Source organism: Astatotilapia calliptera, chromosome 20 (genome assembly GCF_964374335.1).
Source record: "Astatotilapia calliptera chromosome 20, fAstCal68.1, whole genome shotgun sequence".
Classification (NCBI taxonomy): Eukaryota; Metazoa; Chordata; class Actinopteri; order Cichliformes; family Cichlidae; genus Astatotilapia; species Astatotilapia calliptera.
Genome location: NC_137441.1, coordinates 17,907,501 through 17,924,037, shown reverse-complemented (window position 1 = coordinate 17,924,037; position 16,537 = coordinate 17,907,501). Strand labels below are relative to the sequence as shown.

Sequence of the window (16,537 nt, the reverse complement as noted above, 5' to 3'; positions counted from 1 at the left end):
GTTAACCTGGCACAAGTCTTTCGATCTATTTCTAAAATATAATGTTTGGGATACAGAATCATATTTTCTATGAAACTGTAAATCTCTGCAGCAGGTCACAGTTATTCATACTGCGTAAATTCCCCTAATGTTAATCAGCCTGAAAATATCTGGCTGATTACAGCCAGATATTTTACATCTGGAAGCTGAACTGAACCGTGTCCACGGGCTGATCTGCACGTCCCACTCTGCACGGTCTCGGATTAACTCTAATTAAATGCTATACTCATTTAATCCCGTTCACCCTTTTGTTCCTTTAGAATCGTATGCCATTCACTCTTGTTGTTGTTTGTCTTGTCTTTCTATTCTCCTCTTTTTCCTGTCTTTTCCTCAGCCAACCAGTGGGACGGATGGCTGTTGCTGTGGGGCGATATAAACAAAACGGACTAAACTGACTGAAACTTTCATTGGTCCAATAAGTTCACTACCCAGACTTTTGTGTTTTGCAGTGGTTTCACTGCATTTTATACATTTAAAATATATATATATATTTCTCATCTCACTCGAAAACATTTCTTTCGATTAGATGTAAAGAAAGAAGTTCATGTTTTCCGAAGAGATATATGGAAATTTGAGTTTAGATTCAGGAATCGAAGCGCACATATTTGCACAGCTCTTTTTCCTCTTGGTTGTGGCTTTTAATTTTGAAAGCGCTTGCCGGAAGTGCTTTATGTAACTTTATTTGGCTTGAGAAATGAACACACACTCCAAGTGTATAGTATTGTGTGCAGAAAGAAGGAGAATGGTGAAACATAGTGCGGTTATGGTAGGGTCGCTAACTTTCCGCGTCCTCGTGTAACGCGGTGGGCCCGCTGCCCGGTAAAGATTCCCGGGTCGGACTCCTTGTCGTTTTCACGGAGGGAGTGTAATCAGTATATGGAAGCGTTGTTTGGAGCCGTTGAACAAAGAGCTTTTCTTCCCTCTACTATTGTTACGGACTGGGACGGCTGGTATCCCTCCGATCCAGAGGCGGTCTCGAACCGTAAAAGTAAGTAAACTCATCTTTAATGTCTTTTTTTAAGGAGAAGAAAAGGTGCGTTTGAATGCGCTACTTTTATCCATTACGCAACCAGCAGGTCCAAGTGTCCGCCTGGCTAAACTGATTTGATTCAAAGCTAGCTGTAAGTTTACGCAACACTGCATATATATATATGTGTATATATATATATATATATATATATATATATATATATATATATATATATATATATATATATATATATATATATATTAGTATTTACAGGTATATTTGGTTCACACGGGTCTTTCGCTTAAATGTAATGTGTGCTGTTTAAATTTGAGCCAAACTCCTTGTTTTGTTTTCGTTAGCGAGTTTGGAAAACTAACACTCTGCGTTCTTACCGTTCAAAGTCACACAACCTATAGTGTTAACGTTATCCAGATCACATGCATATATATGGCAGCGTGATTCCACGGTTCTTTCTTTCATTTTTTTTGGTGCTTATTAAATCGTGGGTTTCCACAGCAACCGCGCACGTACAACCCCACGTTAGCCTAACTGAGGTCCCCCTTTGTAAGAGTGACTCACGCCATTCTTAAATCTGGAAATTCAGATTCAGTTAAGGCACATATATACGCTCGAATCGGACCGGGACACAGTGGATCCTGTCTTTATATCAGCATGAGTTAAAACTCAGATTAGTGCAAGAAGTTGGCAAAAGAACCAAAGTTTACATGACTGAAAAAACAGCTGCTGTAAGGGATTCAGGATCCAAAAGTGTTGCTGAAAGATTAAAATTAACACTTTTCATAATCAGTGTTATATCAAGGCGGTGAGCTTTGCCAGAGACACTGAGTAACATTTAATTGTCTCTTCCAAATAATGTGAGACTTCGTCCACATGGCGAGCACTTGTTGAGTTTGTCATGTTGCTCCTGTTGACAGGTGAGGGGTGCCCTGTGCTCCAGTCATGACCTCTGGGAATGGGAACACTAACAGCACCCAAAACAATGGAGAGAGTAAACCTGCCCAGGCCATAGTCAAGTCTCACATCCTCACCCATCTCATAGAAGGCTTCGTTATCCAAGAGGGTGCAGAGCCTTTCCCTGTGAGTACCGGAGCTATGTATGTTTCTGTTAATGCAAATGTTTGTTGAGTGCATGAATACACAGCCTGAAAGTGACAACAGAAGATTAGATTTGATATATCTGACAGAATATAATGTTTTGTGTTGTGTTTGTCAGCTGTTCCTCTCAGACTTCAGGTTTCTAACAGTCTGAGTCCTAATCCTCAGAACCCTTTGCACAGTGTTTGGCTCTTTCTATCAAAAGACTTCTTATAGAAAAACAATATTGATTTTCTTTCATCCTCGTCTCTTTTCACCATTTTCAAGGAGAATGACTTGCGTGAAACTTCACCTTACACCGAATTATTTTTTGTTTGCAGGCCTGAGTGCTCCTCATCCTCCCTCTTTGGGATTTTTGAGCCACTACTTGAAATTTTCTTGGCAGAACTGACTTTATGTTTCTATATAGATTATAGTGCATTATGACATTATAATAATTGGCCTCACTTAGTAAATCTGTCCAATAATGTATAAAAAAATAAAAGCATCTTATTTTCTTATATTTACGTGCTGTGTACCTGCGCTATGCCTCACTGGTTAGGATTTCCATGACTGCAGTAAAATTCTTCATCCATCACTTATCCCAGCTGCCCTGAAGAAAAAATTAATTCATGATGATCCCAAAGACTGCAGTTACTAATGACCACTGATGACCTTAAACACATTTTTATAATTTAACATAGTCCATAATCTTGAGCTTGTGTAGTGTTCTGCGCTCTTCATGCAGAAACAACTCAACAATAAGCAGTTTATATTCCAGAGTTGTGGTGTTCACAGTTCAGCTGTGGTTAAAAACTTAAGAATGATCAGGAGGTAGGGATGCAACGATACCAATTTTTGCAAACCGATACGATACCGATACTTGGATCTGAGTACTTGCTAGGGCTGCTCGATTATGGCAAAAATGATAATCACGATTATTTTCACTGAAATTGAGATCTCGATTATTTGACGATATTTATTTAACCCTTTAAGACCTACTATAGAACCAAGTCCGCCAGAGCTTATATTATTTTTTTACATGTTGTAGTGCCATTTGTGGGAGCATTTCAAGTTGCTATACATCAATACAACTGTTATAGCCCATATTTTAATGATATGTATGCATTAAGTCCACAGTAACTACATTAATTGCAAAAAAGTGCAATAAACAAAAAAAAATTGAAAATCGTTTTTGTTTTTTTTACATATATTTCTACTTGGAGAAGTTTAAGAGGTTTATCCCTCAAAACTTTAAATACAAAAAAGTTGCAAAAATAGTTTACAACAACAGGAAATTTATTTTGAGTGTCTTCATAGTTTTATTTTGGAGATACAGCAATTTTTATATACTGCAGGAAAAACGAAAAAACAATCCTATGATGCAAATTTGCAAAGAAAACAGCAGGTGCATCAAAATAAACTATTTCCAGTTCTAAGCATCCCAGAAACTATTCAGAAAAGTCAAACATGACCAGTATAGGCTTTTAAGGCCTACAAGTAAAAAACTACATTTCCGCAAAAATTACGCCACTTCCGGTTTCGGGCAGGAAATGGCGGACATGCGATAGTTCGCGCTGACGTCTGTTTCACTGTGGGAAGTGTTACGAACAGCTGATCGGATCGGCAAAGCGTGTTTCTGGAATATTATGTTTTTGTTCCTGCAAGCGCTTTTTATGCAATATTTGCAAAGCTTTATGTGGAAGGAAACCGTGACCGAGGACAAGCTGATGGCATAAGATGTAAGTACAACTCCTCCAGTTTCATATGCAAAAAAATTATTGCGCTAGCTTATGCGGTTCCGGTTCTACAGGGATTTAAAAATAGTTACACAAAACGGAGCGTGCTGCTCTGACCGGCTTTAAAGGGTTAACAATAACAATGTATTGAATAATGACTTTAAAAAATAATATAAAATAGTGTGCAACACCACTGAAGTTTTTTTTTTACCTCTCTTTTCAACCAACGGCAGTCACTCTCCTCTCCAAATAACTTCTGCTTAGCTTTCCGAGCTTCCCTCGGGTCCTCTTAATCAGCGGTCTCCAACCTTTTTTGCGTCACGGACCGGTTTATGCCCGACAATATTTTCACGGACCGGCCTTTAAGGTGTCACGGATAAATGAGGGAGGGGCTAATAATCGGCTCAGTCATTTTTAATGATCGTTGAAAGCCCAGATCGTAATCGTGATTAAAATTCGATTAATTGAGCAGCCCTAGTACTTGCCGATACAGAGTACAAAAACCGATACTTCTACCACACACACACACACACACACACACACACACACACACACACACACACACACACATTCAATGAATTGGAAGACAGGTTTTATTTTATTCTCTGCCAATAATAAATAATATCTTAATAAAAATGACCACAAAAAAATTTCAAGTGAAAAATAAGCACTTCTGTTAAATTATTGCAGAGTCTCCACATTGTAATTTAACAAAATATCACTGAACTATTGGCACTGTCTCGAGCTTTCGGAATAATAAATAAACACTTCTGTTTGGAATAAAATAAATACAAATTAGGTTTGAGAATAAAATAAACTTTTAAATTGTTGCAGAGTGTCCATATTGTAAACAAACAAACAAAATAACGAAAGTATTTGGCATTGATGAACGAACTCCCCATCTGCCCGTGGTCATCCAGAGCGATAAAATGAGTCAGAGCCTCTGTTATTTTAGCTGCCCGTGGATTTTCTCTTGAAATTTTTCATCGCTTTTCCAAAACCTGAGTTAAAGTTGGCTGTTCCGGTCCACACTGCTGACATTTTGTTTATCCTAGCTACAGCAGCCTCCAGTAGGGGTGCAACGATACACAAAATTCACGGTTCGGTTCGGTTCGATACTTTGGTGTCACGGTTCGATATTTTTTCGATACAAAAAAAATGTTCATGCCTTTTTAATTTGTCATTTATTAAAATTATAAATATATATTTTAACTCAAAAGTACAGTTTTTAAATTTAACCCTAACCCTTGTGCGTGTTTTTTATTTTGCCAGCGAATGCACACCTGCGGACCACTTATGTGCAGCCCTGGTTATTTAGCTCATCATATCGCAGCCACAGAAATTCTTTTGTCCATGAAACCATAAAGCTGCACTTTCTTTTTGCCTTATAGTCTGATTTGTCATAACTTCTCCGTTTTGTGGTAAGCTTTTCTTTGGCTGTCACTTCTTCACCCTGACCTGTCTTATTTGGCTCAGCAGAACTAAAATATAAATCCTGCTGCTTTTACACACGGACTCACATAAGCTCAGCGATTCTCTGTGTGATCAACCTCTCACAAGTTTAAGCTGCGGGAGATTTCACTTGTCATGTTTGCGTAGTAAGCTAACGATTAATAAGATGATGTCAGAGGAATTGGTGCACAAATTATCATCACTCACAGATCAGTGCTGTCGCTCTCTATACACAGTTCGCACGATTGCAAAGTGAAAGCAAAAAACAAGCGCAAATTCAAACGCGATTTCAATATGTCACATATTGACAGTGGCTCACCGATGCCAGTGACATAATTACCCAGCTACATTTCTGAAAGAATGCAAAAGCATTGACATATATTTTTCCTTCCTACAATAGCCCGACGGGCAGGGCAGAGATAGATTTTGGTAGCCCGACTGGAAAAATCGCTAGCCCCAAGGCGTCGGGCTAGCGATATTGCAAGCCCTGTATCTGATTGAGGAATCACTCATCTTTGGAAAAGAGAGTTTACTACAGAGAAATGGCTCTTTCCAAAATAAAAGCTATACTATCCGCTTCTTCTGGGCTATATTCTCAGCAGCATATTAAACATATCAGGTCCCCATAAGGAGAATCATGTGCTAACGGCTGTCTAAATGACTCGGGTAAAGTTTGTAGCATGCGTGCTTGTTGTTTTTGTCTGCTTCCACTTGTCTTTGCACTAGGATGATGTCGGCGTAAATGTGCAGTCATATTCGTTGTGTTCCCACTAGTGCTTTCAGCGTTAATCTCGTTGAAATGACCTTAACGCCACAACACGGCAAATCTCTGTTAACGAGCTACCCCTGATCGCCCCGTGCGTGGGGCTAGACGGCCAACACATTAACGAGCTAACTGCGCTAACACACTAGTTCCCACCCATGTAATTGAGCATTGCGTGGCACATCCAACATACTGTTTTACTTTAGTCCATGACGCGCTTACCTTCAGGGTCATACGTCACATGAAAACCAAAATAATTCCAAACGCCAGATCTGAATGAGGGTGGGGGAGGTTCAATTTGCCATGTTGCAAGGAGAGCTTAACTTCTGTCTTGCTAGCTTGCCCTGCGCTCTTCCTTCTGACGATGCTGTCTGTGTGGAGCGCTCAGTGGATCTGCGCTCGACAGTGCAGCCTAGGCGGAGTAGTCGAACGCAGATTCACTGAGCGCTCAACACAGACCGCATTGTCAGAAGGAAAGTTGATAAAATAAATTACAAATGTTGTATTGTTCGATACATATGCGTACCAAACCGAAAGCACTGTATCGAACGGTTCAATATCGATACGAATATCGTTGCACCCCTAGCCTCCAGTTTCTCTTTTTTTTATTTTGAGCTGCCAGTCTGACTCGTCTAACCCTGTGCCTGTTTAGCGCGGGATGTCCCCCTAGTGGCCAATCCAAAAAACTACAACAAAAATGACAAGCCACCCTCTGATTAATGAAATGAGTTAGTATCGGTTCAATATATCGGTTAACTTTTACGAGTATGAGTACACACACATTTTACAGTATCGGCCCCGATACCCGATACCAGTATCGGTATCGGTGCATCCCTATCAGGAGGTTATGGCATTAAATGCAAAACTACATGATCTGCTCCACTTTGTTTATTATGGCAGTTGTTTTCATGAATGGTCTGATAGTCTGTCGTCATGAATTATGGGATGGCGTCTCCCCCTATTTCATAAAGGATGGTCCAGTGACAGTCTTTTCACATAACGTGGCTACTCTGGTTCTGACGATCTGTGCTGATGGTTTTACAAACTCACTGTAGAAAGCTGGAGCGTGTGGCTCCACGTCCTCCCATTGTGCAAATGTGAAACCAGACTTTCCCGTCTGTGGGAGCTGTTACGTTGCACTTTTGGAGCCAGTGTCTGCGCAGTACTGACTTGAGGTGCAATCACTGCGTCGAACTCCCGCCCACACCGACTGGACGTGACCACGAACATGCCCCTCTGCTCTTTTAAGGTAGCCCAGCTGCTCCAGTTTGAGGGTATCTGCTGATGGGTTTACCGTTACTGACAGCTTGTTAAATTAAGGTAAATACAATCACGTCACTATGATTCAAAAGACTCACATCTTAACGTCTTATAGTTGTACACAACACCTGACATCACTCTGTAGCTCCTGGTGGTGATTTGTTTGCTAGATTAGCTGTTAGCGTATGCAGTGTGTTACTGGCTAGTTAGCAGTGCTACACACATTTTTGAAGGATTTATTACTCCTTAGTTTGTGTTGTCTTATTTTAAACAGAGGTGATGTCAGCAGAGTTGCTTTTAGAATTATCTGGACATTAAAAGTCATTCTTTGAGATTTTAACATAAGACTGAGGATGATATAGAACTGCAGATTTAAACAGTCTTAGATCCACTCACAGAGCACTCTGCTGACATGGAAACATTAAATAAAATGTTAGATCTAAAAATGCAGCAGAAGGTTTGATAGAAGTTTAATTTGTCCTTTTCATGTAATAACAGAGTCCACATTATTATGAACAGATAGTGAGGGAGACCAAGCTGGGTGTCCAGAGGTTTGGAAAAGCTTGTTTCCTTTCTGTCACCACAGCTGTCCTGTGCCAGATGTTCTGTTGACTCACTGAGAGACATCATTTCAGAAACATCAGGAGGACTGAAGCTCATCGCAGGGATCAGCCTGCTAGAACAGCCTGTTTCAGTTTAAGCGTTGTTTTCAATAAATTTAATGCTCAAAAAAGGTTTAGTGTTCCATGTTGAAGCAAAATATGATTTTTGCCATTTTTCAAGTGGTCTTAAAGTTTTGGACTGTGTATTATCCCCTCTGGTTACTCTGGAATGAATGGCTTTGAATGACTTTATGGCAAATAAGACTCTATTAGCAAAACACAATGTGAAAGAATTCCTTATTAAAGTGAATAAGTGAAGACCTTTGACTTTCATCAGGTTTTATTTAATGCTGTCAAAGAAAATCTCATGTTCTCTTTATGCAGTTGAATATATTCAGTGTTTAAAGCAGAAACTGTGCAGGTCTGAGATCAGCAGCTTTCCTAAACACTGTTTATGCTCCTATATAATGACTCCAGTTACATGGATGTTTAATCTCTTTGACTTTTTGAAGTTTAGTCCAATGTAATGTGGGTAGTTACCATTAAGAGTGGACATATAAGAATATTTATCTGTTGTCACTGGGCAGGGTGAGGAATCCTAGGTCAGCATCTGTTACTCTATAGACAAAATAATCATCACAAACTGTCAAATGTGAAGTTTATCCCTAAAATATGTGGAGACAGAAACATGCAGCTGTTTACAGATATTTATTTAACAGCTCTGCAGAGGAAAAGGAGAACAGTTCAGCCTGTAATGTAACAGTAATGTTGGTGACTGGGCAGCGCGATGACTTTTGGACCTCGGTGTAACAGCATCAAGTTAGAAGTTAGAATCAAACTTATGGGAGAGGGTAGCCCTCAAACACGTAATGAGAACGACCAATAACAGCTGAAACCATCTTTGGGTAAAACTTATCTGAGAAAATGTGTTTTTGTTTAGTTTTACCACAGTCCCATCTGCTTTATGGCCTGTGCTGCAGCTAGACACCAGGGGGCAGTAGAGATGGCTCCAGGTGTTTTCTACATTCATTGGTCTGAATGAGTAATGTCACATTAACAAGATGAGGATTGTGCACGCCCCTGCCCAGTGTCTTAAGTTTCTGCCTTATTACTGTTTTGGAGAATGCTGTGTGTGTGTGTGTGTGTGTGTGTGTGTGTGTGTGTGTGTGTGTGTGTGTGTGTGTGTGTGTGTGTGCACATTACAGTGAGGTAATTTAATGTGATGTAGGCACAGTAAAAATGCTAAAATTTTATCAGCATTTCAAAAACCAAACATGAGCACACTGTGCATGTGTGTGCAAAAGTTCAAGGCCTTAACTTTATACAAAGTCTGTTTGGGCTGAGCAAGTGAAGTAAGGTTCAGTGACTGAGGGGAAAATGAAATTTGTGCTCTTTGAGCACTTTGCCTGGGCTGAGCCACCTGACTGCTCAGTGGTAGCCTGTATCACCATGTTCAGTTTCATGCTCCTCCAAAAGTACAACAAACTGCATGTAAATCAGTGCCTTTGTTACAACATCAACAGCATGGTTCATTTTAAACACCTATTTGCACAACGCCTCCTGGTGTATAACACAATGCAAAAATACCAGTTAAAATTCTGGGTTTGATTCAGTCACTTTAACTCCTCCTCAGAGGCTTGATATTTTTCCCAACCATAAAAAACGACTCAAAAAACACTAAAGATAAAAAGCCTGAAATTTTCACTGTTTTTTGTTTGGTTTCTTACCATCTAAATTGTTAATTAGTATAAGCAATGTGAGCGACACAGAGAAACCATGAAGGTCCTGGGTTCGAATCAGCTATCTGGGGCCTTTCTGTGGGGAGTTTACATGTTCTCCCCTTGTCTGCGTGGGGTTCCCTGCAGGTACTCTGGTACTCGTTCTTCCTCCCACAATCCAGAGACATGTAGTTGGTGGGATTAGGTTAAAGTGATGATTCTAAATTGCCCATAGGTATGAATGTAAGTGCAAACTAATGTCTGTCTCTCTGTGTTAACCTGCAACATGACCTGTGTAGGCGGTACCCTGTGTTTTGCCACATGGAAGCTGGGATAGGCTGAAAAGGAGAAAAATATTTTTGTTTTGTTTTATTTATTTTTTGCCAACACAAATAAAATCTTACTCTCACAGCAACTTTAATAAGTGCTTTTATTTATTTAGATTACTTCCTTCTTCTGTTGCTCTGTCTAAGCAGATTTCTGTAATTCTATAATTCAAACCAACGACATGTTTGTTAAACCGTTTCCTAACAAGACCGTTGGAAGAAGCCTCAGCATTAATATGCTGTTTATCTTTATTAAAAGACTATGTATAACAGGCTTTTAAGTCATGTTTTTAACCACAGTCTTCTTAAAAAGCTTTCGTTTTTGCTAATTATAGAATTATTCCTAAATAGTTCTAGGATGACGTCAGTTCTGCCTCCATAACCCACCGGCTGATCGCTGTAAGATTTAAGAGAGACACAAGGCCTTTTATTTCCCACTAGGACAAGAGTGATTATAGGTCATACTATTAAGAAAGTTTCATTCATGTACATGCTTATGAATGATTTCATCCAACAGTATTTAATAAGCATGAGTGCACTGATATGTTTTTGTGTCTGCAGGTGGAACGTCCATCTTTCTCAATAGAGAATCTAAGAAGATATACACCAGATTCAAAGATGGACAGCCTGTCAACAAAGGGTTTGTCAAATTTAAACGTTTCTCTTTCTCAGAATATGGGTTTGGTTTGGGCACACTTGTCCCTGTAAATCAGTCCAAAGCTGTACTGAGTGGTTGTCTTTATTCCTCAGATTCCTTGTAGACTTTCAAAATCAGTGCCCAGGACTATGAAGCTGTTTTTGTGGCTCTTGGTGGCCCGACACTTTACTAAGACAAGCTATAAAATTAATTCATAACTTTTTAGAAATGCATTTCTCTGGATTTTTATAGTTATTGTTCTGTCTCTCACTGTTCAAATCAACTCAAATTGTAGACTAGAGGTAGATTTCTTTATTTAGCGGGCAAACTTACAAAATCAGCTGGTGTTCAAATATTTTTTTCCCTGACTGTAGATTGTACCAACATCAATTTGTGTCCCACTGTTTTCCAACTGTCAGTAGGCTTTTGGATGGCCCTTTGTAATAAATGTATAAATGAAAATCATTACTGTGCCTCAGCATATTTGACCCGTCCAACACTTCTTCCCCAGCTGGGTTTGTGACAAAGATTTGATTGACTGCAGAGCTTCAGAATACACAGTAAGCTGTAGTCAGTACCACCCACACCTTCATCCTTGCTCAGTTATATGCAAGATTGAGGAGATTTCCAGCATTTCTTTTCTGAGGGTGCATGTAGAGGTAGAAGGTGTAGGACAGCATCATGTTGAAGATGCTTAAAAGCATAAGAGCAAGCAGGGATGCTTGTTTTGCATCACTTTTGAATGGGCTCTGAACAGGAACGTTTTACAGAATGATGCCATATGCATTTTCATGGAAGGACGGTATCATCAAAAGCTCCCTAAGTTGGAACAGTTTGTTAGTCCAGTCTGATCTGTCACTACCACAGGGATTGGTCGAAGGGTTTTGAAAGTAGCAAAGTGACCTCAGCTGCACATATAAACGTGTTTTGGCTGCTCAGTGAGACTAAAAAAGTGCCATTAAATTTCATTCAGCATTTATTTTGTGTAAGAAAGCAGTCAGGAATACTGGGCATAAAGGGAGTTGTGTAGAACTCTAGAGTTGTGTTAGCCCCTTGTTTTGGTTAACAGCTTTGGTGTTGGTGCTGCTGGATGCAGTTCTTTTTACTGGATGTTCAACAGTTTCAGCGTGATGATCACAAAGATTGTGTTGACTGTTCCCTCAGAGGTAAAGGGCCAGCAGGAGCCCATGCTGACCTGTGAATTATGCGGCAGGGTGGATTTTGCCTACATCTTCAAAAGATCTAAGAGGTTCTGTTCTACGGTCTGCGCTAAACGGTAAGATCATTGTCTTCATTTTCACAGTTCACTGTGGTTCACTGCCTTAATATTGTCTTCGAGCTGATACATCATTAGTCGACATTTAGGAGAATATGACTGAGGAAGCTACTTGAGTGTTTGGTCCAGACTTTGCCTGTGACCTCAGTGTCACATGTTTCTCTCCCGTGTGCAGTGACTTGCTGTGTGCTATAGTTCCAGCTATTTTAAAATATTTTAGGGTCTTTACCTTAGAATATAAAGCACCTTGAGGTGACTACTGTTGTGAACTGGCACTATAGAAATAAAATGGAACTGAATACAAAGAACACTTCTACTGAGAATGACAAAGGAATAATTTAATTCACAACACACCAGACGTAAACATCTAGTTCAGATTTGTGAATGATGCACAGATTTTGAACTTGCCTTGTTTGCTATCCTTGTAGTTACAATGTGGGATGCACAAAGCGAATGGGTCTGTTCCCGAACCGCAAAACCACCCTGGAGAACATGAAGAAGCAAAAAGCTGTGAATGGAAACCACAAAAACACCATCATAGACTCTAAAAAGAAGGTGAGACAGTCAGGACTATTTACCCTAATGAAGTGAAGGATAACCGAGAGTGGTTTGCAAAGATGGTGGTGGTTGGTGCTTTGAACCCCGGCTGCTCCCGTCTGCATGTGGCTAACATTGTAACGTTAGTAAGATGCTGAACCCAAGTTACTCCCAGTGCATCCATCAGACTGTAAATGTTACATAGAAGTGCAGAGTGTGTGTGGGTTTGCTGTGTCTCTCAGTACGGTCTCAACAGCATAGAGGAGGTTTCAGTACTCTAGCAGAGCTGAACATGGCCATAGAAGCTCTTTAAGCTGTCAGCGGGACTGGTATCTGCTCCTTGTGTAAGAAGGAACAGGATAAGCACTGCCCAAACCAGAGAGTGGATATCTCTGACCAAACAATCAGAAACGAGCTTCATCAGGATGGCCTGAGGGCACGAGTCCTTCAGTGGCCTTGTGCTTCCTGCAGTTTCTGAAGGATGAAGAACTGAAATGTTTGAAGGTTGCCATGTTGCCACCATCCTGGAGGTCCAGACTGGCTCTTAGTCCATATTCTTGTGCCTTCCCAGTGTCATCAGCATGGACCCTACCACTAACAAGGGTGTTCAAAACACAAACAACCAAAACATAAATAAACACGAGGCTAAGAAGAATTCTGGATTCTGCTGGTAAAAAAAATGGGTACCAAACTTTTGAATATGGTTATATATATATATATATATATATATATATATATATATATATATATATATATATATATATATATATATATGTATGTGTATACGTATATATATATGTATGTGTATACGTATATATATATGTATGTGTATACGTATATATATATGTATGTGTATACGTATATATATATATGTGTATACGTATATATATATATGTGTATACGTATATATATATATATATTAGGGGTGCAACGATATTCGTATCGATATTGAACCGTTCGATACAGTGCTTTCGGTTCGGTACGCATATGTATCGAACAATACAACATTTGTAATTTCTTTTATCAACTTTCCTTCTGACGATGCTGTCTGTGTTGAGCGCTCAGTGAATCTGCGTTCGACTCCTCCGCCTAGGCTGCACTGTCGAGCGCAGATCCACTGAGCGCTCAACACAGACAGCATAGTCAGAAGGCGAGACAGAAGTTAAGCTCTCCTTGCAAGATGGACCTCCCCCACCCTCATTCAGATCTGGCGTTTGGAATTATTTTGGTTTTCATGTGACGTATGACCCTGAAGGTAAGCGAGTCATGGACTAAAGTAAAACAGTATGTTGGATGTGCCATGCAATGCTTAATTACATTGGTGTGAACTAGTGTGTTAGCGCAGTTAGCTCGTTAACGTGTTGGCCGTCTAGCCCCATGCACGGGGCGATCGGCGGTAGCTCGTTAACGGAGATTTGCCGTGTTGTGGCGTTAAGGTCATTTCAACGAGATTAACCTGAAAGCACTAGTGGGAACACAACGAATATGACTGCACATTTACGCCGACATCATCCTAGTGCAAAGACAAAAACAACAAGCATGCTACTAACTTTAGCCGAGTCATTTAGACAGCTGTTAGCACGTGATTCTCCTTATGCTGCTGAGAATATAGCCCAGAAGAAGCGGATAGTATAGCTTTTATTTTGGAAAGAGACATTTCTCTGTAATAAACTCTCTTTTCCAAAGATGAGTGATTCCTCAATCAGATACAGGGCTTGCAAAATCGCTAGCCCGACGTCCCGGAGCTAGCGATCTTTCCAGTCGGGCTACAAAAATCTCTCTGCCCTGCCCGTCGGGCTATTGTAGGAAAAATATATGTCAATGCTTTTGCATTCTTTCAGAAATGTAGCTGGGTAATTATGTCATTGGCATCGGTGAGCCACTGTCAATATGTGACATATTGAAGTCGCGTTTGAATTTGCGCTTGTTCACTTTGCAATCATGCGAACTGTGTATAGAGAGCGACAGCACTGATCTGTGAGTGATGATAATTTGTGCACCAATTCCTCTGACATCGTCTTATTAATCGTTAGCTTACTATGCAAACATGACAAGTGAAATCTCCCGCAGCAAGCTTAAACATGTGAGAGGTTGATCGCGCAGAGAATCGCTGAGCGTTATGTGAGTGGGTGTGTAAAAGCATTTCAGTTCTGCTGAGCCAAATAAGACAGGTCAGGGTGAAGAAGTGACAGCCAAAGAAAAGCTTACCACAAAACGGAGAAGTTATGACAAATGAGACTATAAGGCAAAAAGAAAGTGCAGCTTTATGGTTTCATGGACAAAAGAATTTCTGTGGCTGCAATATGACGAGCTAAATAACCAGGGGTGCACATAAGTGGTCCGCAGGTGCACACAGGGCCGTTGCTAGCCATTTGGGTGCCCTAAGCACAAATGCTTTATGGTGCCCCCCCCCCCCGCCACTGAAAAAAAAAAAAAAAAAAACATTAATACTTTTGAATTTCTCATCTACAATGTGAGCTGGCCAAAGAGCAGGATCGGTTGAAGGGGGCACACATGTCTCCACAGTGTCACTTTCTGATAGTCTCTCAGTGACAGGACTCTCAGTGGTACTTGTGTATGGAACTGTACCTGAACTGGTGGTTGATGGTTCTTGTTCTTCTTGGCTAGGGATTGTTGCAGGGTCTACAATGGCTGGTGGTTGATGTCCAGGGATGGCACTACTACTGGATGGTTCATCCTGTCCTTGAGATCCTCCTTGAACATATTTAAGCATTGACCCTGCATACAAGAGAAAATATTCAGGGATTTTACAGAAATACAATTTTGAATCTACAGTAGGCCTACGAAAGATTGCATTATAAGACTAATAAATTAAGTAAGTCACTGGTACATTTAAAAATTACTAACTATATTTTACATGTATAGATTTTCATAATGGCAAATGGCAATATAAACATGCTGTACATAATTTGATATAAATGCGCAAGTAGGAAATCTATATTACTGGAAGATATAGGTTTCATATTACAGTTTCACCAACAGATGTCGCCCTTGATCTATGAACCTAAAGAAAGACGAGAACTATTTATGTGTTCAGACGTCAATGGCATAAATAAGATATGCGTCTTTATAGATATCCTGAAATGCAGCAACATACAAAGTAATCTTGTCTAATCTGATAATAATACTTGACTGCATCACTGACCTATCCCAAAGTTAAGGTTAATCAGTAGCATGCATGACGTTAGCCAGCTAGCAACCTGAGGAGGGAAATGCTAGTCTCACGAATCACGATAACGTTAGCAATCGTTATCTGAAAACCGTCAATTGAGTGACCATGATGAGTTGCTTTTAGTAGTCCATTCTATATTCATATCCACAACGTAAACAAACTACCCAACATCAATCATTTGCAACATTTGTTAACACAGTATGAACACTGCTAACAGGAGCTATCACAGAGTTGACGGACATGAGCGTGCAAGCAAGGGCTACAATAATGAACTTTTTTTATTATTATTATTTAAACATTGCCTTACCGGCAAGCGACGCCTGAGTTTCATCACGCTTCCTCTTCTTCTTTCTTTTCTCCGCTCCCGACTCCTGTTGCCGTTTCGAGGCCATGTTCAAACAGGTGTTTACCAATTATAGAACAGACCACTGGGAGTGGAGGAGACTGGAGACAGGGCACAAAGCAGATTCACCCCTTTTCTCGGGAAAATTGTTTTATGTTGCTTTTGTATTGTTTAACCATATTAATGCATATGATATTTATAGTATTAATATGGTTTACTTTTTTTTTTTTTACGACCCTGATTTTTTTGGTGCCCTACCGGCCATTTGGTGCCCTACGCAGTGTGCGTTATGTGCGTTTGCGGAGCTACGGCACTGGGTGCACATTCGCTGTCAAAATAAAAAACGCGCACAAGGGTTAGGGTTAAATTTAAAAACTGTACTTTTGAGTTAAAATATATATTTATAATTTTAATAAATGACAAATTAAAAAGGCATGAACATTTTTTTGTATCGAAAAAATATCGAACCGTGACACCAAAGTATCGAACCGAACCGAACCGTGAATTTTGTGTATCGTTGCACCCCTAGTATATATATGTGTATATATGTGTATATGTATATATATGTGTATATATGTGTATATGTA

At 39.9% G+C, this 16,537-nt stretch overlaps 1 protein-coding gene across 1 annotated transcript in view; it reads left to right on the top strand.

Moving 5' to 3' along the window:
• Nucleotides 1-701: 701 nt before the first annotated feature.
• Nucleotides 702-16,537, top strand: part of phc2a (polyhomeotic homolog 2a (Drosophila)) — a 27,242-nt gene continuing 11,406 nt past the window's right edge. The window contains exons 1-5 of the mRNA XM_026154578.2: nt 702-1,027; nt 1,945-2,107; nt 10,526-10,604; nt 11,766-11,877; nt 12,306-12,432. Coding sequence (XP_026010363.1) covers nt 1,970-2,107; nt 10,526-10,604; nt 11,766-11,877; nt 12,306-12,432 — 456 coding nt within the window. The 5' untranslated portion in view covers nt 702-1,027; nt 1,945-1,969. The remainder of the gene's footprint in view (nt 1,028-1,944; nt 2,108-10,525; nt 10,605-11,765; nt 11,878-12,305; nt 12,433-16,537) is intronic.